Raw genomic sequence first — 27,366 nt, 5'->3', positions numbered from 1 at the left:
ATGATCCCAAGCACTGCCAGGTTCAATGCTAGAACAAGACCCCAGGATGTCAGAGCCACCCTGGACTGGTTTTTAATGGTGTTTTCTCTTTTTTTTTTTCTTCTTTTTTTTTTTTGAGATGGAGTCTCACTCTGTTGCCCAGGGTGAAGTGCAATGGTGCGATCTTGGTTCATCGCAACCTCCGCCTCCCAGGTTCAAGTGATTCTCCTGTCTCAGCCTCCTGAGTAGCTGGAACTACAGACATGTGCCACCACGCCCGGTTAATTTTTGTATTTTTAGTAGAGACAGGGTTTTACCATGTTGGTCAGGCTGGTCTCGAACTCCTGACCTCATGATCTGCCCGCCTTGGCCTCCCAAAGTGCTGGGATTACAGGCATGAGCCACTGCGCCCGGCCTTTAATGGTATTTTATATTGGAATGAGGAATCCCATCACGTGATGTCACCTACAGGGGGTGCTCAATACTGTATCCCTTCTAGCTGATGGATGATCATGGAGACTTGGGCTCAGCTCAATGCTGAACTGTAGAGATGCTATTTTTTTTGACATTGTTCATTTTAAGCGAGAGAGGTGTGAGGGATCTGGGTTGGGGTTCTGGGTGCCTCCAACCCCTGCTGATGTGTTGGGTACCAGTGAGGGAGTGAGGAGGACATGGGGCTGGGATCAGGACCCCTGGGTTCAAATCCATGCTGGTATGACACTCTTTTCCACTACAGGTCAATTCCCTGAGAGGAAGGACTTGGTCTTGTTTGCAGCTAGAACAGCAATTGGCACATGCCCATGCTTGGTAAGTATTTGAATGACTGGCTGACTGAATGAACGATCTGGGGACGTTGCTTACATTATGGGCCTCAGTCTTCCCATCAATAAAATAGGAATTAACCGTGGGTGCCCTACTGAAAAGGTTGCTGCAATGAGATATTGGACTCGTGGAAGTCCCTGGGGGAAGTAATCAAAAGGGCTGTATGTAACACTATGAGAAACATCTATGGTTATCTTTGTTCTTGGCTGACAGGAGGGACTACTTCAGATCCCACACAGACATGGTGAAGGACAGCTGGTGCCAAGCCTTTCTCTCACCTTCAACCTTTCTGTGGTTGCGTGAAACCAGCCTAGAAAATTCCCCAAATGATCACTCAGATTTTCATTTCCATTTTGTACAGGGGTAGAGGTTGAGGTGCTACCTTGCATTGTCCCGGCCGTGTGACTTCAAGAAATTCATATCTCGGTATCGGGAGAGAAACGCCACCAACTGGTCATTTGTCCTGTGGAAACAAACCAAGGGGAGAGTCAGGCCAGAGACCATGGGTACTGTCTTTGTCACAGAAACCAAGTTTCACCGATTATGTCAGTCTGCTCGAAGCACCTTCTCTGATCATTTGCACACAGGTACATGAGGCATCCTCTTTATATCGCCATTTTTATGTCACCATCACTGACTCTATCACACTATGTTAAAATGGGCTGTTTGTGCATTTCTCTCCTCTATACTCCAATGTACTGGAGACTCTGTGAGGGCAAGTGTGGTGCTCCACCTGTTTGGGAATCTCCAGTGCCTGGCACTGGGCTTGGCAAACAGCAAGTCAGCCCAAAGCTAAATGCACAGCAACCTCAGGACCTTTGCATTTGCTTGCCTGGGAAATTTCTCCCAGTATTGCTGGCTTGGCCTTGTCATCAGGTCTCCTTTCAAATACCACCTCTTTAGAGAGACCTTTTCCCACCATTTAACCTAAAGTAGTACCTGCCTCCCGCTCTCTCCCCACCTTTATTACATCACTCTGTTTATAATACTTCACTCTTGTATCACCGGCTGAAAGCATTGACCTTGCTTACGTTAGAATGTAAGTTCCATGAGGACAGAGCCCAGCTGGATTTATTCAACACTGGCATACAGTAGGAGCTATATTAATATTTGTTGAATAAACAAATGAATCAAAGTGATGTGCATTCAAACTGACTCCTTCAAATGCACTTTGAGCAATGAATGCATCAATGAATGGACAGATACCAAGTCCTTGATAACCACGGGGCTACTGACTGAGAGAGCTTTAAAAAATATGAAGTCCAATACAAACGAGTGACATTGTTGCCAGCATTGTTATCCCAAATTTATCGCCATCAATCTCAGCACTAGCAGTGTAGTCACAGCTAATCAGCTTGCGCATACAGCTGTGACAGTATTTTAAAAGGCAGTCACACGGGTCTCCATCTGCCAGAAACGCAGTCGCCTCTTCTGCTGAATAAACCCAAACAGGTAAATGGTGCTGATGTGACAGCTCCTTTATCATCAGCCTTCTCTGCTTCGGCATTTTTACTTCGAAGGAGAGCATTAACTATTGTTTCAAATGGGAGGAACAGAGAAGAGAGCAGAAAGATAAAAAACATCTCTGGGATTATAATAGAAGCTAGACCTTTGAGAAGCAGGACAGTGCCTTAGAAAGCAATGCTTGGGCAGAAACAGAAAGATCTGGGGACAGATCCCAACTCCATGACTGAGTCAGCTGTGTGTCCAAGGATGTCATTTAACCTTACTGAACGGTAGCTTTCTCTGAATGCACCTAGGTTGAGAATTAAACATGCCCAGCACCTAGTAGGTCCATCATGCATATATACTGAATGGACAACTGGGTGGATTTAAAGGGCACACAGTAGGTGCACAATCAATGCACGTCGTCCTGCTCTATCTGCCTCCCAACTCTTTGGTCTGAGCTGCCCCTACTGCTCACCCCCTCCCTTATTTCCCTGTGACTCTGCAGTCTTGCCACTCCAAGCCCCTGTTCTCTCATTGGATGACTCATGTTGACCAACTCATAATTCCAGCGGAGGGGGCACAAAGCAGTTAAGAGATGCTGCAGTGAAAATTAGTGCTGCTCATGTCCCATCCTATGACTAAAATAAACAGAAATTCAAAACCAGCCATTCTAGCAGTGGCAGGCACCAGAAAAACCCCGTGTGTCTGCAGGGAGTTGAATACAACACACACATGGAAAGCTAAACCTTGCTGATGGGCATAGAGGTGAACCCAGGGGATGTTCACAAAGGGCTAACCCCACGTGTCCCTATAATGGTGCATCTCCTGCGTGGTTAAACCCCATTGTGCATCACAAGGTAAAGTCCACTGGTGCCTCCGACTCTGTTACCTGTAGTTTGTGGGGACAGGGCCTCTTTAATAAGTTGCTGGAAGAGGTGGAAACTAAATCGGCCTATAAAAAAAATTTAAGCAATGTTTCTCTCCAAACCATAAAGAGGCCCATTCCAACTCTGCGTTTTAACAGCTCTTATTTACCAACCCCCTCACCACTCTCCACGACAGTTCATTATTGTTGTCCTGATGAATACGGGACAAGTTAACCTCTGAATGGGTCCCCGGCAGTTGGAATAATAAATAAGGTCTCTCAGACACCCTTAGTGGGAGGATTGAAGGGGCCGGGCCGGGGCTCCTGGGCCCCCTTCTCGTGAAGCCTCAGGCCTCCCAGGGTCAGCGGCTGCAGTTCCATTTGGCAATCCCAGAAAGCGCCTTTCAGGGCTGTGAGCTGGGGCCATTTTCACATTTACCGCTTCACCGAGTCCCCATCTGACAGGGATGAATAGGCATTTAGCGAATTTACTTAGCGATGCTTCCACATGAAATCGTCTCTAAAGATGACATCTTGGGGGAGGGAGGGTGGATGAGGAGGGGGCTGAGGTTTCAAGGCCCAGAGCTTTAGGGCAAAGCCGCCTTTCAAAGCCAAACGCTGTGTGCTTGGCAAAGGATCCTGATGGATTGTCTGGAAGGGTGGGGCGGGGGGACCCCTGCCTACCCCTCTTCCTAGAGGCCCGGGCCCCTCGCTCTCCCTCTGTGTGAAATGCTTGCTCTGAATGCTAAAGCCCATCCCCCCAGTCCTTCTCCAAAGGGAAATGGAATTTGGCTGAGGACCAAATTCTCCTATTGTTGCTTTCAGACGCCTGTCGATAATTGCCTACATAATATTTAGTTCTCTCCAGATAATTAACAGCTTGCGATCTGTTGACATTCTACCCCGTTCCAGTTTCTCGCTCTCTCTCTCTTCCGCTCACACACGTTTCTTACTCTCCTTTTCTGGTGGGGTCATTTGCCAAATGGTTCCCATAGTTCGTCCCTTGTATCTGTCTCATCATCAATTTCCTCCTACTTTTTGCTGAAATGATTAGAAATCATGTCTCTTGGTCTATGCCAGTTCCTCTGCTTCCTGAGGATAACTGGGGCCTGTTGCTACCACCATTGGAGCCACTGGGAAGTCTGCTGAAATAAGTAAGAAATAAATGTTAAAATAAACTTACTGGCAGCCATATGAGAACCTTGTTTGAAATGAATAAAAAAATGGGTAATACAATAATCTCCCAAGTCCCAGCCATTTACTAAATGTGCACCATGCCCTAGGCCATGGGGAAAGACTTTTGCCACATTTTATTGCATTTGATATTCACGATGATGCTAAAAAGTGCAAATTTTGGCTGGGTGTGGTAGCTCATGCTGTAATTCCAGCACTTGGGGAGGCCGAGGCAGGTGGGTCACTTGAGGTCAGGAGTTTGAGACCAGCCTGGCCAACATGGTGAAACCCTGTCTCTACCAAAAATACAAATTAGCCAGGTGTGGGCATGTACACCTGTAGTCCCAGCTACTCGGGAGGCTGAGGCTGGAGAATTGCTTGAACTTGGGAAGTGGAGGTTGCAGTGAACCCAGATCGCTCCACTCCACTCCAGCCTGGGTAAAAGAGTGAGACTCTGTCTCAAAAAAAAAAAGGAATTTCACTTCACTCTCATTTTACAGACAGGCAACTGAGCCTCAGATAAATCATCCATTTAGTAAAGTGCAGAACCAGAACCAGAACTGGGACCTGGGGACAAATGTCACAGCTTGTGTTCTCTACTACGAGACTGCCTCTACAAATGATAGTGAATGAGTGAGTGAGTGAGTGAATAAATGAATGTATTCCATTTCAAGTGCAGAAGAAAAAAAATACAGGTGCGATAATGTCTTCCTATTCATAGCCTGGTCTGCAGCCCACTGCTATTAGAAATGCCATACTTCAGGCCCCACCCAATACCTACTGAGCAACAGGGCTCACTCAATATCTATTGAGCAAAAATGTGTTTTTAAACAAGATTCCCGATGATGCATGTGCTCTTTAAAGTTTCAGAAGCATTGCTCTAAGTCATGTATGACTATCAGTAGTTAATTCTCTACTTTCCGTCTTTATCTGCTACTCATGGTTTCTTCTGGAGAGCCCGGACTATGAATGAATTACTTTCATTTCAATAAGCCTTAGGTCTTGAGAGTATTAAATAAAAACAATGCACCTAATACCTGTGCCACAGTACTTGGCATATAGTAAGCCCTTGATAAATGTCAGCTATTATATAATAGCATTATTATTACCATCTTGAACATCAGAAGCTTAAGACACCTTGAACTGTGGAAAACAGTGTAAAGACCCAACCTGATTTGAACTTGGAAGGCTTTCTGTGCATAAGACCCAGGGAATGTTCTGCAGAGCATAGTTTAAGAGATGTCCAAGGCCCCTTCCCAGGGATTTGTCCAAGGTCCCTTCCCGGCTGGTGTCAGACATAGGGACCAGCTCCCAGAGGGCCATGGCACCATTGTGTGTGTGTCTTATCTATATAACAGCTCTGGACATGAAGATATGAAGGAAGAGAGGGCAGAGTTCTCAGGTTCCCACAGCACCCAGGAGCCCAGGCTGTATGGAAACGGTGCCCTGGGCACACAGAAGCAAGCAAGCAATGCCTGTTTGCTGGTGTCAAGTGACAAGAGATGAAGCCTGCTCAGCTTCCACTAGGAAAGAGCCCAACACAAAGCCAACTGCATCTCTCTGGGCTCCTGGTGCTCACCTGGCACTCATGCCCCAGAACCCCTTCCCGACTGCAGGATACTGTCAAGGACCCAGCGGTGCTCACAGCCCAATGATGAGGCGGCAGGACTAAAGCCAAAGTTATATGCAGGATTTTGTGAATGTCAGGATTCAGGATTTCAAACCTCTGATGCTGCCAGGTGTGCACAGAGCCCAGGGGACACCAGAGTAAGTCCTCCTGGACTGCAATGAACGAGCCATTGTGGGGCAGAAACACACATGAAAGACTATGGGGAGGCCAGGCATGCCTGTAATCCCAGCACTGTGGGAGGCCAAGGCAGGTGGATCATTTGTGGTCGGGAGTTAGAGACCAGCCTGACCAACATGGTGAAACCCCATCTCTACTAAAAATACAAAAATTAGCCAGGTGGCCGGACGCGGTGGCTCACGCTTGTAATCCCAGCACTTTGGGAGGCCGAGGCGGGTGGATCACGAGGTCAGGAGATCGAGACCACGGCGAAACCCCGTCTCTACTAAAAATACAAAAAAAAAAAAAATTAGCTGGGCGTGGTGGCGGGCGTCTGTAGTCCCAGCTACTCGGAGAGGCTGAGGCAGGAGAATGGCGTGAACCCGGGAGGCGGAGCTTGCAGTGAGCCGAGATTGCGCCACTGCACTCCAGCCTGGGAGACAGAGCGAGACTCTGTCTCAAAAAAAAAAAAAAGTAGCCAGGTGTGGTGGCATGCGCGTGTGATCCCAGGCTGAGGCAGGAGAATCGCTTGAACCTGGGAGGTGGAGGTTGCAGTGAGCCGAGATGGCGCCACTGCACTCCAGCCTGGACAAGAGTGAAACTCTGTCTCAAAACAAAACAAAAAACAAAAACAAAGGAAAGACTATGCTGGTGCATGAGGGACTGTGAAGTGAGGCAAGTTGAGGAAGTTGAGGGTTGAGGCACTTTCAATCTGAGCTGAGAATAGACAACAACAGTGTTTCCCCAACTTCTGCTTCTAGTGTACCCATAATCTTTAAGTTATTTCGTATGTATATTTAATTTAAATACCATTTTAGCTTTATCTTATGCACCAATGTTTAGGATATCTGATATACATTTTTTTTTTTTTTTTTTTTTTTGGAGAGAGAGTCTTGCCATCTTAACCATTTTTCTGAGATCAGACAAGGTTGGGTGCATTCAGGGTGATATGTGTGTAGACCATCTTAACCATTTTTCAGTGTACAGTTCAGTGGTACTAGATGGATTCACATTGTTGTGCAACCATCACCAATATCCATCTCCAGAACTCTTTTCATCTTGCAAAACTGACACTCTCTACCTGTTAAATAATAATTCTCTATTTCTCTCTTCTATAGCCCCTGGCAACCCCCATTCTACTTCCTCTCTACTATTTTAACTATTCTAGGTACCTGACATAAGTGGAATTGTACAGGATTTTTGTTTTGCTGGCTGACTTATTTAACTAGCACTGTATCCTCAAGGCTCACCCATATTGTATCATACCTTAGAATTTCTTTCCTTTTTAAGGCTGAATAATATTCCATTCTGATGTACCACTTGTATGTTATTTTTTTTCCTGTTACACATTAAAAACATTAACGACCACGTGTCTGTATATTTCCTAAATCAACTGGGCTGCCAGGGCCACACATGGAAGGGGTCAACTGTCCTGGTTTGCCCAGGACTGAGGGAGTTCCCACGACACAGGACTTTTAGTTTTAAAACTGGATGGTCCTGAGCAAATGAAGATGAGTTGGTGACCCCAGGCACATGGCTCCATCGAGGGCTGTGCCACTACAGGAGAACTGCACACTCCACAGAGGCAAAAAGCTCACCCTCCTGTGATCAACCCAATGTATAGAAAACAAGATAATGGCAGGACCTATTGTAACCCTTTCCTATGCTTTTAAAATCATTATGAAAGCTTAGATCACAGCAAGATAAAGACTGAAATACCAGCAATAGCAACATCATCATCATCTAACACTTGAATGCCTCCTATGTGGTATTTGCATCTATTAATCCACTTAATCCTCATGACAACCCTAAGAGGTAGATGCTATTTTTATATCCATTTGTTATTATATAAACGGGAACATGTATATACATGGATTTTTGTGTAATGACATATGCTGCTTCTCCGACTCATCAGCATGTACAAGCAGACTTCATCCTTTTAATGGTTGCACAGGATCCTATAGAATGAGCATAGCCGGCCGGGCGTGGTGGCTCATGCCTGTAATCTCAGCACTTTGGGAGGCCAAGGCAGGCGGATCATAAGGTCAAGAGATTGAGACCATCCTGGCCAACGTGGTGAAACTCGGTCTCTACCAAAAATACAAAAAAAATTAGCCGGGCGTGGTAGTCGGCGCCTGTAATCCCAGCTACTTGGGAGGCTGAGCCACGAGAATCGCTTGAACCTGGGAGGCAGAGGTTGCAGTGAGCTGAGACTGCGCCATTGCACTCCAGCCTGGGTGACAAGAGTGAAACTGTCTCAAAAAAAAAAAAAAAAAAAAAAAAAAAAAAAAAATGGATATAGCCATTGCCCTAGTGATGGACACTTAGGTCATTTCCATTTTCTCCCTCTTACAGATATTGCTCCATTGAACACCCTTGCATAACTATCTTTTCACATGTGGGCATGATAGGTTTCTGTAGGATCAAATTTGCAGATATGGAATTGTTCACTCTAGGATTATTTTTAAGTCTTTAATTTCAGAAAGCAAACTACACGGAATGAGCTTCTCTAAGAGTTGCCCAAGACTCACTCCATTGCACAGAAACCAAGCCTGTGGCTGCCAGGAGCATGGGGAGGGAGAAGGAATCTTGCAAAGGTGATGGAGCTGGGATGTCTTGCAGAGCTGGCAGGCTCTTGGCTTCTCCAGCAGGCTGATGGGCTTAAGCAGGGGCCCTCTGGTTTCCCCAAAGGACCAACCACCAGCGGACCCTGGAAAACAAAGGAGGCTCACACGGAGATGGAAAGGACCTTCTGTCAAGCAACGGGGTAGGGGCAGAACCATCCTCTCCCGTGCCTGGAGCAGCTGGTGCCCATCTGTCTGCCAACAGAACCAGCATCTGGACTATGGGGCAGCACCTTGGACAGTGCTTTTCAGGACCATGGCTGTAGTCCTGGGATGAGCAGACATTGAGTCCAATTCCATTCTGTTCCTCCAGGACCTGACACATAGAAGGTGCTCAGTAAATACTCACTGCTTAATGCATGCCCAAGTGGAGGCCCGATATGCAGAGTTCATCTCTGTGGCTTCTATGCTCAGCACAGACAGCACCTGCCCCATAGGAAGGGCTCAGTCCATCATTCATTTTTTTTTTTTCAAGGTAGAGTCTCTCTCTGTCACCCATGCTGGAGTGCAGTGGCACGATCTCCGCTTACAGTAACCTCTGCCTCCTGGGTTCAAGAGATTCTCCTGCCTCAGTCTCCTGAGTAGCTGGGATTATAGGCGTGCACCATAATGTCCAGCTATTTTTTTTTTTTTTTTTTTTTGTATTTTTAGTAGAGATGGGGTTTCGCCATGTTGGCCAGGCTGGTCCTGACCTCAGGTGATCTGCCCACCTCAGCCTCCAAAGTGCTGGGACCACAGACATGAGACCCTGTGCCTGGCCCATCATCCATTTCTGTATCCACATCTCTGCCCATTCCATACCCTCTGCCAGGAATGCTCCTACCTATGTCTTTGCCCAGTGAACTGGGGAGTGATTTGGGGGAAGGAATCCCAGAGTCAGGATACTCATGAGAAAATGCTTCATAATAACAATTGCAGAAAGATTTCCCTTTGTCGCTCACCAAGTGTTAAGTGCTCATCCTCCTTTAATTTTACAATAACCCATCCAGGGAATACTCATTTGAGGATTAATAAACTAAGATTGGAAGAGCTTTCATAGCCTGTGCCAGGTCTTATGAGTGGTGGAGGGGAGATGCAGACCTCAGTGCCCCAGGGCCAGAGCCTGAACTGTTTTCAATCCCACTTTCCCCGTGGTGAATAAACTTCGGGAATGTGATCCATTTCTGTAGACACAGACGCAGGAAACAAACAGGAAACTGCAGCTGCCTTCTGAAGCCTCCTAATTCCCTTCGAGGGGACTGCTGTTGAGTGTAAGTTGCACAACAGGAGTTGACACAGGTAGAACCTCTGTCCAGGGTGTGTGTCTTTTTCCTGTGCGCCTGTAAAATCTGAAGTCCAGCAAGTTTCCTCCTCCCCCTGCCTCATGAATGGATTCTAACCCATCCTTCCATTTCATGAATGGATTCTAACCCATCCTTCCACCTCGTGAATGGGTTCTAACCCATCCTTCCACCTCATGAATGGATTCTAACCCATCCTTCCACCTCCTGAATGGATTCTAACCCATCCTTCCACCTCGTGAATGGATTCTAACCCATCCTTCCACCTCGTGAATGGATTCTAACCCATCCTTCCATCTCGTGAATGGATTCTAACCCATCCTTCCATCTCGTGAATGAATTCTAACCCATCCTTCCATCTCGTGAATGGATTCTAACCCATCCCTCCATCTCGTGAAAGGATTCTAACCCATCCTTCCATCTCGTGAAAGGATTCTAACCCATCCTTCCATCTTGTGAGTGGATTCTAACACATCTTTCCCCAGGGCTTATCTGGGGGAGGAGGAGACGCTGCCACTGCTTTCTCCTCCACACTCCAGAGAGTTTATGCAAGGACCTTATTGACATCTTCTCACCTACTGGAAAAATCAGGGAAGTCCAGGGTTGCAGAGCAACAGTGAATAAAGGCCAAGTGCAGGACTCGCTGAAGAAGAGACAAGAGCAAAAGAAGTGGAAAAAAGGCAAATCCCTGATTCAAATGCAGTCAAAGCACACGCACTTGTATGTTCACTGAAGCACTATTAACAATAGTAAAGACGTGGGATCGATCTAGGTGCCTGTCAATGGTGAGCTGGATAAGGAAGATGCGGTACATACACACCATGGAACACTGTGCAGCCATCAGAAGAACAAAATCATGTCCTTTGCTGCAATACAGATGCAGATGGAGGCCACTGTCCTAAGTGAATTAACAGAGGAACAGAAAGCTAAACACTACATGTTCTCACTTATAAGTGGGAGCTAAAAATTGGGTTCTCATGGACTTGAAAATGGAAACAAACACTGGGGACTACTAGAGAAGGGAGAGGAGGAGGGCAAAGGCTGAAAAATAACCTAGTAGGTACAATGCTCACTTACCTGGGTAATGGGGGCCTTCATACCCAAAACCTCAGCATCACACAGTATACCCCTGGAGCAAACCTGCACATGTACCCACTGAATCTAAAATAAAAGTTGACTTTTTTCTTTAAGTTTAAAAAGTAGTCCAAATTTACAGAGACTTATTTTGCTAAGATACGGGGGAAAAGGTATGAAAAATGCTGAAGAGTATGTTTTCCTGGACTCCATAGGCATAATTCCAGCCACCATGAGCAAATGAGGAAAAGTGAACTGGATAAAATGCTGGCCCGGCCTCCAGGCTCCTCTCTACCTCGTCCTCCAGGAAGCAGCTGCAGGATCTACCTAAAACATGAGTCTGACCATGTCACCCTTTGACTCAGTACCTTCAGCGGCTCTCCATCATCTGAAGGACAATGGTAAGGCACACAAGGTTGTTTGTGACCCAGCACTGCCTACTCAATCTTTGGAATTACTTCAAGTTTTCTAAATATTCTGTGTTCTTTCACAACTCTAAGACTGTGCAAGCACTGTTTGGTCTCCTGGGAAAAATACGACTTCCACTTCTTCAATAGGTCAGGCCCTGTGACAAACGCCTGGGACAGGAGTGGGTAAGATGGTTGTGGCACCTGTCCTCAAGGAACGCACAGAACACTGGGGGAGGCAGACCTATAGGTAGGTCCCTGTGATATGAAGTGAGACAGCAGATGAATCGAAGCACGGGCATTCAGGGGAGGCTACAAAAAGTATGCTGGGGACACCAAGGGGACAGTACCGCCTTCTACAAAGACAGGCAGCACAAACTGGAGAACTACCTGGATGATACAACCCTATCAGTTTTAATTGGATTTACCTTTTTGTACTGACACAAATGATGTGGCATTAAAACACACTGATTGCATTTGAATGGACCGGCAAACCATTTCACAAAGCCTCAGTGCTTTCACAGGACATTTGTAAGAAACACATTTTTCATTTTAAACATACATATGCCTTTCTAAGAGGCAGTTTATCTGATGTTCCATCAATGAGAACTCTTAACACACCAGCCCTTCCTTCAGACGGCTGTAAAGGAAAGGTAACTGACAAGAATCAGCACCCAGGGGCCACGCAGGAACCCAGGACGCCACCGGAATCATGAATGAACTAAATTGACATTCCGCTTGGTAGGTGGGGCGGGGGGAGGGTGGGGATCATCTGTGTGCATGCTTGTGCACGCACACGTGCACATATGTATATGAAGTCTATTTAATTGTATTTTGATTCTCTTAAGTCTGCTTGTCCTCGTATGCCATGAGGCATCTCAAACGTGCAGAACATTTAGTTAACCAAATTCTGCATTCCCATACAATGATTGATTACAGCCAGTTATTTGATTTGGTCTTCGGGGAACCAGGGGAGGTCCACTTTAGAGGGCATCGAAAGATTGAATCTTAAAAGTAAACGCAATTTAAGTAGGAAAGCCAAGACACGGCTACCAGGAAAGCTGTTTTCAGAGAGGTGTTTACAGTAGTTTCTCTCTGAGGCTTGCCACTTACTTGCTGTTTGATTTTGAGTAAGTTCCTCAGGCTCACTGAGCCTTGGTTTTCTAATCTGCCAAATGGGAGCATTTAACAATGGTCTATGAGTTACTTGTGTGTTGTGGGTATGGTACATGCAGTGCCTGGTGCATAGCAGGTGCCCAGTAACTGGAGTTCCTTGGAAAGAAGTTTCTATATTCTTCGCTAGAAATGCAGAGGGAAAGGCATGCCCACCCCTTGCTAGTTTCCTACCAAGCTGTGACAGTGCAATTCCTACACACTTGCGGTTCCTAGCAAAAATTTAAGTTAGGTATGTTCAAGTTGCTTGACTGTAAGCTACCTGAGGACAAGAACTTTATCTGGGTCATCTATGTTCCCCAACTGTCCAGCACAGAGGCCAGGAACATGACAGGTTCCATCAGCCTTATGCCTATTTCTCTTTGGATCCCCAGGCCCATTTCACTGTAGCCCACAGAAACTGCTCAGTACAACTGTGTTGCAGGACAGAATGAGGGCTTTTGTCCATACCATCCCTAATGCCAGAAACATCCTTCCTACACCTTTGCCTAGAAAACTCCTGCTTGCCTTTGCAAAAGCCGGCTCAATGTCAGTTCCACTGGGAAGGGCTGGAGTATCAATAACCATTGAATGGCACTGAACTGTACTGACATGCTGACCTTTCTCTTTGTGCTTATGGCTGAGAACAGATACCTTTTTCACCATTCATCCTGCCCTGGGTTTATTCAAATAATCACCATGACCTATAATACTAATTTGTCCATTTCCATTTCACCACATAGTCTTCCTAACGCACCAACACTAATGTATCAGAATTTGGAGTGGTTAAAATAATGCAGATCTGACATCAGAGAAATGTAGGTTTGAGTCCTAGTTCCACCACTTATTGGCTGTGTGGCCTTGGGCAGGTCATTTTTAGCTAGTCAATGCTCAATTTGGTCATCTTTAAAACTGAGGATAATAACACTATTTATAGAGTTGATGTAATGAAATAAGAGGGAATAATCTGTTGCTTGCAACTACAAAATTCTAGCTGATACAGAAACTGGTATCAGAAGTGGGGTAATGAGTGTTGAGCCAGTGAAAACAAGAGAGATCTAGTATAGCTAGGGTAACCTAGCCCACAGAATGCTAGAATGTCAGCTCTTAATATTGTTATTATTTTTATTATCATGAATTCTCCAGGACTAGAGTCTGTACTGTGCCAGGAGTAGGATACAGCAAGGATCTCTAGCTCCCAGAACTTTGGGATTGGGTCAGTTTGGATTTCAGCCCCAAGGTGAGATTGAGCTTGAAGGACAGTTGATACTGTCACCAAGCATCTCATTCTCCTTGGGCAGCTTGCCACATTCACTAGCCTGTCTGTATTGGAACAAGGTCAAAATGCATTGCAGCATAGGCAAGAAGTCATACGCACCATGGAAAAACAAACACTGCCGTTTCTGCAACACAGAGATAGATTCTAGAGGATCAGGACATGCTGCGTCCAGTATACTCTTTACCCATAGATTTCCAAGGTTACTTGTTTATCTCAGAGGGCTGATGAGAAATTTCAAAAGGATTTTTCAACATATTTTTTCTTTTTAAACAGAGGACACAGGCCTTGAAGTAACTTGACAGTTCCTAGGCAAAGAAAACTTCAGAAATGATTTAAATGAGACATTATCATATAGATCATCAATTTTTAAGCTGCATCTTGGGGAACCCCAGGTTGGGGCTGGGCAGCTGGGGCCTCAAGACACCTCAGTTGAGGTTTCCTTACTGAGGATTCACTTCCACCCTTATACTAGGTAAAATTTTAATTGAGCAAAAATGGCTTTGTAGCCTGAAAACAAATATTCAAAAATCATTAAAAATATGGCCAATTTAACTTCCAGTTCTCTTTTGGGAGAGGAAGGAGGCTGGCATCTTACTCAATAGCAGAACAGGCTGAGCTCTGCCCTCACTAACTGCCCAATCTTGGGCAGACGACAATTTTTCTGAACAGCACTGTTGCCTTTTTAATAGCAGGAATCGCAGTATGACATGCCTTGTGGAGTTGTTTTTGGGTTAGAAGGAATGATGTCAGGTTAAGCTGTTAGCATGGGTACTTGGTATACAGTAAACACTTAGTATTAGCTGTGTTACTCTTGCAGCTGTGAATTAAATTTCTTTTCTTTTTCCCTCCTTTCTTCCCTCCTCTCCCTTTTTTTCCTCTCTCTCTTCCATTTCTCTTTCCTTTTCCTTTCTCCTTTTCTTTCCTTTCTCTTCCTGCATCCTGCCTACTCAATCTTTGGAATTACTTGAAGTTTTCTAAATGTTCTGTGCTCTTTCATAACTCTAAGATTCTGCAAGCTCTATTAGCTTTCCTGGTAAATACAATTTCCCAATTCTTCAGCAAGTCAGGCCCTGCCATAAGCATTTGCTGAGCATCTTCCTATGTGACAAAGACTGTGTTCATTTCTTTTCTTTTTCTTTTTTTTTTTTTTTGAGACAGACTCTCACCCTTTTGCCCAGGCTGGAGTGTAGTGGCGTGATCTTGGCTCACTGCAACCGCTGCTTCCCAGGTTCAAGCGATTATCCTGCCTCAGCCTCCTGAGTAGCTGGGATTACAAGCGTCCACCACCACACCTGGCTAAATTTTGTACTTTTTAGTAGAGATGGGGTTTTGCCATGTTGGCCAGGCTGGTCCCAAACTCCTGACCCCAGGTGATCCGCCTGCCTCGGCCTCCCAAAGTGCTGGGATAACAGGCGTGAGCCACCGCACCTGGCCGACTATGTTCATTTCTGACTTGAGACATGAATTATGCTTTTTCAACAGCTGGTTATCACTTTGAGTTGTATGGGCCCATTTCAGTGAGGACATTTAAGCCCAGGTTTTATTTGACTCTACGTGAGTTCATACCTCCTGCTTCTTGGGTAAAAGCTATTCATTTACAGGTATTTCTTTCTTTTCCCAGAGAGGTATTTACTCAGGGGCAATATCTTAGTCCTACTCCTTCTGTGTTCCTATGGTGAATGATACAATGTTTTACTAACAAACAAACAAAAAAAACCAAATTAGTCACAAATGTCATCTGGGATCTGATCACATAAACTCTGCCGGGAAGATGCTGATACAAGTTCATTGCTCACTGATGAATTATTTTCAGTGCCAGGTCTCTGAGTATTTAAATGGCTGCACTGTAAAAACAGGATCATTGTAAAAACAGTATTATAAATTGTCAAACAGGACGTGTGGTAGATGAAGGCAGATTTGTGCACACCACACTATCTCCATGTACTCATTCAGCAAACATTTATGTTACACCTACTATGAGTCAGGTGCTGTTTCAGATGCTGGGGAAACAGTGAAGATGAAGACAAAATCCCTGTGAGAGAGGAGCTTTGGTGTTCCGAGGCATCCACGTACATCCTGGATTAGCTTCCCTCTATGCATTAAGAGTGTACTAGTCACATACCATCCTTGCTAGAATCAAAAACACAGGCACTCTGCCTGCTTCCTGTGTTTTGTGGCTCAAATGAGGAACCTCAGGTGAGCAAGGCTTGGCTAGCACAATGTCTGGCATATTATAGTTGCTCAATGCACACAGGGACAAAGGTTGAATGCAATCTCCGAGTCTGTGCCAGGTTCCTGGAATGGAATTCACAAACTCGGATAGAATTCCTTTCATGCTAAGGCAGATACATCAGCAGGTCCAGCTGAGACGAGCCCAACTGAGTGATAGCTTGATGTGCTGCTGTTCTGCAGAAACATCATTCAGCAAAAGGTGAAATAGGTTTAAAGCTCATCTCTACTCCTTAGCCCTTGCAGTACCACCTTGCAGGTTTATCCCTCTGAGCCTCAGTTTCCTTGTCTGAGTTGGGCAAAGATTGGATGAGATCATGGGTGTGGAAGAGTCAATCCAGTGCCTGCCACATAGTAATCACTTGATTATCTGGTAGCCCTTGTTTTGTATTTGGCTCTGAGTGAGGGCGAAGGGTGGCAGGCTTCCCCAGGCTGCAATGTGCAGTCATCAAAGGTTTTCCCAGGGAGGCTGTGGTCCTTGGGACGTTGACAAACCCAAAAGTTAGAGACCAAACCAAGACCAACCTCTCTGTGATTGTTCCCTGGCTGGCCCTCTAGAGGGTGGCAAAAAAATAAAATAAAATAAAATAAAACACAAAAGAAAGATACACATCTACAGAAGCTGAAATCCCGTTTTTCTACTGTATCTTATTACTTCTTCCCTTTTTCTCTTAAGTAGCTGAACCACATATGTTAAGAGTCATTGTAATACTGAAAAGAATGGAAAACAGGTGTTCAAACAAAACTTGGACATACTATTCATGGCAGCACTATTCACAACAGCCCAAAGTAGTAACGGCCCAAATGTCCATCACCTGCTGAATGGATAAAGCCAGATGAGGTCTATCCAGACAATGGGAAATTAGTCAGCCATAGAAAGAGATGAAGTACTGATGCAAGCTACAATGCAGATGAACCTTGAAAACATAATGCTAAGTGAAAGAAGCCAGACATGAAATACCCACATATTGTATGATTCCATTTATGTGAAATATTCAGAGTTGGCAAATCCACAGAAACAGAAAGCAGACTGGTGGTTGCCAGGGGTTGGGGGTCAGAGGGGAATGAGGAGTGATGCTTAATGGGTACAGGTTTTCCTTCTGGGGTGACTAAAACGTCTGTAACTAGATAGTGATGATGGTCATATACCACTGTGAATGTATTACGCGCCACTAATTTCAATTGAATATACTTTTGGCATATTAAATATAACTTGTTTTTTGAGATGAAGTCTCACTCTGTTGCCCAGGGTACAGGGCAGTGGTGCGATCTCCGCTCACTGCAACCTCCACCTCCTGGGTTCAAGCGATTCTCCTGCCTCAGCCTCTCAAGTAGCTGGGATTACAGACATGCACCACCACATCTGGCTAATTTTTTTTGTATTTTTAGTAGAGACAGGCTTTCATCATGTTGGCCAGGCTGGTCTCGAATTCCTGACCTCAAGTTACCCGCCCTCCTTGGCCTCCTAAATTGCTGGGATTACAGGCGTGCGCCACCACATCCAGACAACATATTTTAATGTTATTATTTATGTTTTTATTTTTATGCCACAATAAAAATATGCCAGTCAAACCCCAAAATTTCAAACTGAGAAATAAAACAACAGCTACAATAATAACCATGTTTGGTATATTATACCTATTTTATATATGCTATCCACCTAATCCTCACAACCCCCCTAAAATAGGCAGCAGTAGCTCCGTTTTACAATGGAACAAACTTCTCAAAACTTGGGCAACTTGTCTAATAATCATGATGATAATAACAATAATAAGTATAGGGTATAGGAGTTACTTGCTGAGGCACTTGTTACACATCGGCTCAGTTTGCCTTCCCAACATCATGATGTACATATTATCATTATCACCCATTTTACAGAGGAAGATGAACAGAGAGGTTAAGTGACTTGGCCTAGGTTAGACAGTCCACAGGTAAAAGAAACAGGGATTTGCACCCAGGCCATTTGACCTCAGAGTTCACATGCATCACCACTGGAGCCCACAGGATACTAGGCGTGGTCATGGAACCGGGAAGGAATGCGGACGCCTGCAGAACTTACCTCCCTGTCCTCTCTCATGGAAAATGGGAACAGACTAGGTATCTGCTCGATGACATCAAGGGACTGCATGGGATCCAGACCTTCTCCCAGGCTGCATGGAAGCCAGCATACAGCCAGACAGGTGTGATGTGTGAATGTCCCTCTGGCCGGCCAAGCTTAGGATTCATGAGAACCTACCACAGCTCACTGTCCTTTTGAAATAAACTCTCCAGCTCTTTGGAATGTTTTCTATTTTCATGGTGGTGAAATCTGAAAACGCCTCTAGGTGAAAAGACATAAGTAAAGACAAAACCCCTCCACTGGTCCTCAATCTAGGAATAAGCCCAGAGATGTTTTTAATAAATGGGGAATGCAAAAAAATGCAGTAAAATATCAGTGACTCTCCTGGTACTTAGAAATAAAGGACCACAGTCACTGCAGCCACAGTGGTGTTCTATGGGACAAACACGGAGCACTCATTTGCTCCTTCATGCCTTACTTCAGTAAGTACTTACTGAGCTCTCACTATGTGCCAGGCACTGTACCGGGAATAAAAGACACAGTGGTGAGCAAAACAGATGTCATCTCTCCACTTGTGGAAATGTCACCCGGGCAGCTTGGGTCACCATCACTGTCATCGTTTCTCGAGCCCTTTCTCTGGGTCAGGCAAGGTGCTACACATTTCACAGCTTAATCCTTACAGTAAAGGCTGAGGCGGGTGATGGTTCCCATTTTACAGATGAGAAAACTGAGGCAGAGATAAATTGAGCAACGTGCCCAAGCTCACATGGCCAGTAAACAGCAGGAAATTGAACTCAGGCTCTGCTGCCTCCTCAAGTGCACACTTTCAACCGCTTTGCTACACTAGCCTAATGGCCTGAGCCCTGGAAAATTCCTGCCGAATAGCAGAAGGAGGTTTGTAGGTCCAGTTCCAGATCCAGCTTACAGTGTCTCTCCATGAAACCCAGGGCCACGAAGCCTAAGAATAAGGTATGCTGCAGAAAAGCTCAACACCAAGAGAAAATAATAGCAACAAAGCAACAGGAGGCATTTAGCCTGGTGGAAAGTAATTACCTGAGCTATCATGTACATATCTGCTAGCAGGAAATACTAGCTATCATGTTTCCCCTCCTCCAGCAGGCTGGTATAGTCTTCTACTTTTTTTTTTTAAACTTTCTTTTTCCCACTGCCAAGCAACTGATTATAAACTGAAGCAATCTCATCATGGCATTTTCTAATAGAAAAGTTTTCAAAGGCTGCCATTGCTTATAGGATAAGCTTGGACTCCTTAACCTGGCTCTAAAGGTCCCACATGGTCTGGCCTCCACCTGCCTCTCTGGCCTGATTCTATTGGCTTATCCCCTTGCCACACTCTGTCCACATAAGCCTCTTTTCACTTACCGCAGAAGCCATGTTTTCTCCTGCCTCAGTGCCTTTGTGCATGCAGCCCCTGCTGCTTGCAATGTTCACCACCCCCTTTTTTTCACCCAGTTAATTTCCTCCTCTTCTTTCAATCTCAGGAAACCACTGAGCAGAGGGCACTCCAGCCTGCTGCCCATCTCTTTCCTAGTTTTACGTAAAAGGAGGGGGAACTGATGGTAGGATTACTTAGTGCCAGTGAGATTGCTTGAGACGTGGTTATGGGATGGGTACTTCTCCAGGGAAGCTTTCCCTGGTCCTTTAGAAGAGAAGGGGTGATATGCATGTCTGTTTCCTGCATTATATGCATGTAAATTTCTTTCCTGACAATGTCATGAAGATGTCATTATTTGATGGCTTAATCTGTATATTCCTCAAAGGCAGCAATGTTAATGGTTCAAATGTCTGGCACACAGTAGGTTTCCAACAAGCATCTGTTGACCGACTAGAATGTATGAATGAACGAACAAATTCACAGTGAGGCCCTACAGCTGATAGTTCATTAAAATGTATTTTGTGGACATCACCTTGGTTAAAAATCTCTCTCTTCCTGAATTAACATTGCAACCTGAGACGGGCTGCCAAGATAAATTACAGGAGGGGAGCCCAGACACATCTAGGCAGTGAGTCAGTAGAAAACCAGACATACAAGATCAACTGGATTTATAGAAAGTACTAGAGGAACACATGTCCAGTCACTCTGGGAAATCTTTGAGAATTAGCTGGCATTAAGGCATTAGTCAGCAACTTGCCTGGTCAACCAAGGAAAGATAAACAAGCCCTGTGCTTTTAGCGGGGGAGCAGAAACCTGGGGTAAGTGCTGAAATCAATGAGTCTCAGGATTCAACGACATTAACCTTTTTGATTCAGATTGAGGAAGGTGGTGCAGGGTGAATTACGGTGCTAATGAGGACCAGGTATTTATCCTGGATTTAGGCAGAGAAGGCTGGGTGGTAAGAAAACACAGTATGCTCTGGCTGGCAGGAACTCTGCAGGGCTGGATAGCCATGGAGGACTGTCTGTGTGCAAACTGCCTGTCTCCTCTCGGCTGCCCCTTGTCAGCCAACACTGATGGGTGAGTTGCATTTCATGTGCTCCTTACCAGCTCAAGGTCAGAAATGGCACACGAAGTAGGTTAGGGGAACATAAAAGGAGCCTGCTGTTTAATAAGGGGTTCAGCTACCCAGGACTGGGTAGAAATCCAGGTCAAGGCCTAGGGGAGGTAGCCCAGAAGGCCTTGGGGATCTCCATCACTCATTCTCTATCCAGGGTCCTGAAGTCTGGAGCACTTGAGGTGATCCAGATTCAACCCCATCTGGGTTGACAGAATCGTCTAAGATAATGAAGCAAAGACCATGCCTAGGAAGATGGGTGAGTGGGTTGGCACTAAATATGAAAGGGCTGAGATGTACATGTTATGGGCAAGGCCATGATCTGAAACATGGGAGATCTGGCAGAATGATCAAGTGCAAACTATTGCCTGCCACCTGTTTTTATAAAGAAAATTTTACTGGAACACAGTCATGCCCATTCATTTACATACTATCTATGGCTGCCTCAGTATTACAACGGCAGAGTTTCATCATCCTGAGAGACCATATATGTACCACAAAACCTAAAATATTTGCTATCTGGCCTTTTATTAAAAACTCTGAGGCTGGGCACGGTGGCTTATGCATGTAATCCCAGCACTTTGCGAGGTCGAGGCAGGCAGATGGCTTGAGCGCAGGAGTTTGAGACTAGCGTGGGCAACATGGCAAATCCCGTCTCTACAAAAATACAAAAATTAGCCAGGTGTAGTGACATGAGCCTGTAATCCCAGCTACTCAGGAGGCTGAGATGGGAGGACCACTTGAGCCTGGGAGGGCAAGGCTTCAGCGAGCCATGATTGTGCCACTGCACTCCAGCCAGGGTGACAGAATGAGACCCTGTCTCAAAAAAAAAAAAAAAGTTTGTTGAATGAACAGAGCTGGAGGCTTTTATCCTAAGTGAACTAACAAAGAGAAAACCAAACACATATTCTCACTTGTAAGTGGGAGCTAAACATTGAGTATACACGGAAACAAAGAAGGGAACAGCAGACACCAGGGTCTCCTTGAGGAGGCAGGGAGGGTGAGGATCGAAAAACTACCTATCAGGTACTCCATTCATCACCTGAATGATGCAATAATTCGCACACCAAACCCCCAGGACACACAATTTACCTATGTAACAAACCTGCACATGTACCCGTGAACCTCAGATAAAAGCTAGAAGTTTATTGATCCCTCACCTGATAACTCTTTTTTGGGTCATTCACAATCCTCCTCATAACTTTCTGGCATATCCATCTAATTGAAGTGTCTTCCTGACCCACCCTATCCTCTTTCCATGCAATAGTTTTCCTGGTACTCATTTCTACCTGATATATGACCCGCTCACTTATCTACTGTCTCCTTCTCTAATGAGCATGGAGGATGCACAACAGTGCTTGCTTTCTTTACTGCTATATTCCCAACTCCCAGCAAAACGGCTGAAGTATACCAGGCACTCAATAAGTACTTGCCAAATGACTGAAAAGCCACTTACCCCTTGTATTGTTGTCTTGTTAATATTTTCTCATTTAAATCAACTTTCATTTTATTTATTTATTTATTTTTAAGGAAACTTCAGCTTCCAAAATCTGGGCTGAACACGTTCCTATTCCCTTGTATGTGTTAACATAGATAAACGTGGACATTTTCAAAGACTCCCCTGCATTTCTTTTTAAATCATCTTACATACTGCAAGCAGCCCACAGGCCATACTTGGGAAGCCCTGACTCATTGTTAAGGACATGGGTGGGTTTCAGCTCCACTGAGCTCCACTTCTGGGTAGCTGAGCATCTGCTCAAGTCTCTTCTCTTGAATGGGGACAATGAAGGTCCCACCTCACAAGATGGCTGAGAGATTAAAGGAGAACATGGAAGAAGCACTTAGCACCTGCAGAAACTCAGTGGGAGGGAACTCACAGGGGTGGGGCCATCTCCCGGTCACTCAGTTCATGACAAAGCAGTGCCCCCTCGGTACTGCAGCCATCGCTGTCATGAAGCCTGTCTGAGACACTGCCTCAATTCCTGAACGGTTCCACCACAACCCAGCAAAGCAATTTGAATTAACGGGACTATTTAGCTTTAGGTGTCTGGAGAATGCATTGTTTAAAGTAACTTGTTAGAAACTTCCCCAGGGCGGCAAACTTTTAAATAAAGATTGACTCTGTAATCAAAAATATCTTCTGCTTGGCCTTAAACCAGATTCCAGCATCCCGAAGAGCACGTAATCGTGCTGAGAAAGGGTGGCAATGTTTGTGCCCCTGGCTCGGTTTGCCAAGTAATGTTGACTGATGAATACAATTAAATTGCACTGAGGAGAATCCCTCCCTGGAGGAGAAAGGACACAGGAGACGGGTGGTGGCTTTTAGGGTCACAGTTTTCATTCCTTCTCCAGAGGGGAACAACCACCATTTGTGGGATTCCCCTTCACCCCCCACCATGGGAAAACTGGTCAGTACTACCAAATGGCCTTCCCCTTCCCATTCTCCACTTTGGGATTAACTGGTCTTATAGGCAGTGGGCCAAGACTAGATTCCAGGTTCTAGAGACACTCCATCTGACCTGCACGGGCCTGCTTCACCTAAGCTGGGTGGGAGTGGGAGGAGGCAGCAGGGGAGTCTCATGAACCATGAAGACTTTGCTCTCTGCGTTGGCTTCTGTTCCATGATGATTTCCTAGGAAGCTGACCTGCCCAGATGTCCAAATCACTTTCTGATATTGCCTGGGGCCACCAGGGGAGGTTCAGAGGCAGGCCACTTGAGCCTGGGGATGGGGTGAGGGTTGGTGAGGTTGGGAATTGGAAGGAAGTTTCCCACTTGAAATTTCAGGTAAATTGCAGTTACATTCAAAAAGTAACTGGAGAAATGGACTTGATTTTTCAAAGTTAAGTGGAGAAATGGACTTGAGAAATGGAATATGTTGTTTCATCTCATTGGGGTAGAGAAGGCCAATAAACACTAGGGCTGTCTTCAAACAGCCTTGCAGCAGGGAGGGAATATGGGGGCCCGACTACAGGCAAAGATGGCTCAGCTCAAGGCAACCACCTTCCTCACTCTCATCATGATCAGACTTCCTCAAAGGCAGGTGCCCCCTGCCCCATCTGTATTTCTGTATTAGTACAAGGAATAGAGACATAAAATACAAGAGAAAGAAAGAAGGAGAGAATAAGGAAAGTGACCACACAAAAGGCCAGATCACGTTTTTGTCCAGAATTAATAACTATACAGGATTATTAATTATCATTGTCATCACTACCATTATCATAAAAAAATTTCCTTGTTAAAAAATGCCAAATTCTGGATTAGGTCCTGTGTTCCACTATCTCTCATGTTTCTAACAATCCTATGAGGAAAGTACTCTGGGGAGGGCACTCCAGCCTGCTGCCCATAGCAGGCTCTCCTCTGCCCATCTCTCTCCTACATTTACCCAAAGGGAGGGGGAACTGAGGGTAGAATTACTCAGTGCTGGAGAGATTGCTTGAGACATGGTTATTAGTGGGCTAGATAACTGTTTTGTGAACGCTTCCTCCCCCCAGCTGAATTGCACTTCTTCTTTTTTTTAATGTTTCTTGCCTCAGGCCTGGGTTGTACTTAAGCCTCCTGGGGCCATGACGAGTTACACCAACCACTTGATGTAATGGGGTGAATACAGTAAGCTAAGGTCTCCCTGGTGGATTCAACCATCTCTCCTTGCTTTGTATCCATCAGTATGACTAAGCATCCTGGTCCCAATGTTTTGACGGCGAGAAGGTGGAGAGGAGGTCACATGGAGGTGCCAGACCTGAGCCACCATGTTCTGACCTAGCTGTCATCAAACAGCTTGAAATAAGGCAGTGCCTGGAGTCCCACCTGGCTATTCTTCCTTTTATGGCTCCCTGATGGGTAACATGGTCATCCCCTCCTACAGGTGAGAACATGGAGACTCACAAAGGTTGGATTTGTTGCTTGAGAGCATACAGCTCTCATATAGGGGATGAGGACAGGTACCTGTTATGGCACAGGCTGCCATAACAAGACACCATAACTGGGTGGGTTAAACAACGTAGATTTATTTTCTCACAGTTCTGGAGACTAAGTCCAAAGTGCCTGCCAGTTAGATTCTGGTGAGGGCTGTCTTCCTGGCTTGCAGAAGGCCACCTTCTTGCTCTGTTCTTACATGGCAGAGAAAGAGACAGCGAGCTCTCTGGTGTCTCTTATAAAGAAGGACACTCCTTCTATAGGATCAGGGCTCCATGCTTATGACCTCATTTAACCTTAATTACCTCCTTATAGGCCCTATCTCCAAGTACGAAGGTTAGAGCTTCGACATATAAATTTTAGTGGGGCACAGTTCAATCTATAGCAACAGGATTCAAATCCAGGTCAGGCTGACACTGCATGGCCTCTTCTACATCATAGTGGAATGACTTGATGGTGTGGAATATGCCAGCATTGCTTTGAATTTGCTTTGGTTTTGCTTTGAAACAATTAGGCATATGTGGGGGGCGGGGTGGGGGGGGTACAGAAGCCATTCCTTTCTAATTATGCTTGCATTAGGGTAATATTTAAATGAATGAGAATTCCATTGGGCACCACCAGATAGCCAGTTAAGGGAGAGATATGGAGAGCCTGAGGTCCAATGGGAACAGGATTACAAAGGAATTTGAAGGCTGGGGTTGTCCTTGCTCATGCAGAACAGATGGTTCCTAGGTCTATGCTTAGAGCACACAGTCAGTAAAGCTCAGATATTCCATTAGTCAGAGAAAGAAAGAGGCCATCTGGAGATGGGTCTACACTGGCTTTGGCAGACACATCATAGTGTTGGCATCCTTGGGTGATTGGCTTTCCCTCTCTGGGGTCAACCACTTACACAACACACTGCATAAAGCATGGTGAACTTCAGGGTCAGCTGAGCCTGCATTCAAATCCCAGCTTGGCCATGATCAAGTCATGTGATGCTGAACAAGTCACTTGAACAATCTGAGTCCTGGTGCTGTTCTATATGTCATCTTACCAGGATGCCATGCGGACTAAAGCAGAAAGTGGGGGCAGCTTGGCAGTTGGCTAAACATCAGGTGACTCTGGATCTCAGGTTCTGATGTACTGTGCTCCTCTCTTGATTCCTGGACAACTCTGTCTCCTGGATTCTCATCCAGATACAGAAACCAAGGATTTAGACAGGGGAGAAATGAGTGGGAGAGCTTCACCCCAGAACTATCCAGCAGGTGAAATTATGACCTGTTGGCAAAAAACTCAGGTCCTTTCCTCTCTGCCCCTACTCCCTGTGATGAAAGAAGCATGCGTTTAAATCCTGGCTCCAATCCCCACCAGCTGTGAGACACTGAGAAAATCCCTTTACTTCTCATAGCCTTAGTTTCTTCATCTGTGAAGTGGGATGCAGTAACACTATCTACCTTCTGGGATTGTTGTGAGAATTACATGAGATAATGCATGGAAATGACTTGGCCTAGAATCCCATGCACAGTAAGCGGTCAAGAAATGTCAGCAAATATGATTAGCTACTGGAGTATGGCAGGTCTTAAAAGGCTTTCCCAGGCATCTACTTTGAGTGGCTATTATTGACCATGCTGGACAATGACCAGGGTGGGAGCAAGGGAGACAAAATACTTGAATGATAATAAGAATAATCCACAGAGTCCGTCTGTGTGCCTAATGATCGGACCTTAATCCTGCCGCTTGGGTCCTGTACTCAGTCAAATCTTTGCCCTCATCAATTTTTGAAAGGGTAGAAATGTTCCTCCTTTATCCCACTTTTAATACATGCAGTTCCTCCAGATTGCCCTTGAAAAGAATCCTCACCTGCAGTTAGATGTAAGGAACAGGCAAGGGAAGAATAATAGACTCTACAATAAAGACCACCCACATTGTAGACCACCCCAGGCTCGCATCCAAATTCCCAGGATGCACTTGGAGCAACCCAGCGTGGATACCGTCCATACTCTTGGCCACTGGAGAAAAAGTCACATAAAAGACGGCTTTTATTTTTTTTTTTTGCCAATAAGCAAAAATGCTCAATGCACTGGACAGGAAGATGCCAGGGTTGGAAACGTCCCATCCACAGACACATAGAGAGCCGCTGCCAAGAGGAAGGAGAATTGTGAGATCTGGAGAGGGAGGGATTCAGAAGAAAATACATTGCAAAATTCATTGTGTGGTCAAGCTGGGATCTGGTGAGAATATCAAATTGGCAGAGGACAGAGACCACATTTATTTCTGTACTATTTAGCCTGGACTCTCTTTTCTTTTGGTAACAGTAGTATAATTCTCTCTAGTGGAAGTGTTTGTACCCCATGGCATCGATGTAAGGTTCATGAGGGCAGAGTTTTAACTTTAAATTAAAATCAGATCAAACTGAAAATTTAGTTCCTCAGTCCCACAAGGCACGTTTCAAGCTCTCAATGGCCACCTGTGGCTAACGGCTACCATACTGGATGGTACTTATAGAACATTTCCATCACCCCAGAAAGTTCCATTGGACAGTGCTGGTCTAGAACATTGCCTAATATCTAGCGGAATCTCAATGAGCATTTATTTAATGAATGCATGAATGGCCAAAGTGCTCTATTCTCTGTTAGGCAAAGAATGGATACACGACTCAAGAGAGAATGATTACGTTTTTCCCCAGGACTCTGAATCTTTTTTTTTTTTTTTTTTTCAGTGGTGAAAGAATGAGAAAACAAACAAAATAGCAAGCAAACAAACAATACAGCTAAAAGTTATTT

General features: G+C 45.2%; 1 protein-coding gene across 1 annotated transcript in view; it reads right to left on the bottom strand.

Annotated features, from left to right (window-relative positions):
* XYLT1 (xylosyltransferase 1) overlaps positions 1-27,366 on the bottom strand; it is a 371,514-nt gene that overhangs the window by 55,471 nt on the left and 288,677 nt on the right. Inside the window, exon 6 of the mRNA XM_055253692.2 lies at positions 1,184-1,264. Coding sequence (XP_055109667.2) covers positions 1,184-1,264 — 81 coding nt within the window. The remainder of the gene's footprint in view (positions 1-1,183; positions 1,265-27,366) is intronic.

The sequence above is a fragment of the Symphalangus syndactylus genome, chromosome 18 (genome assembly GCF_028878055.3).
Source record: "Symphalangus syndactylus isolate Jambi chromosome 18, NHGRI_mSymSyn1-v2.1_pri, whole genome shotgun sequence".
NCBI lineage: Eukaryota > Metazoa > Chordata > Mammalia > Primates > Hylobatidae > Symphalangus > Symphalangus syndactylus.
This window is presented reverse-complemented; position numbering and strand designations above follow the sequence as displayed.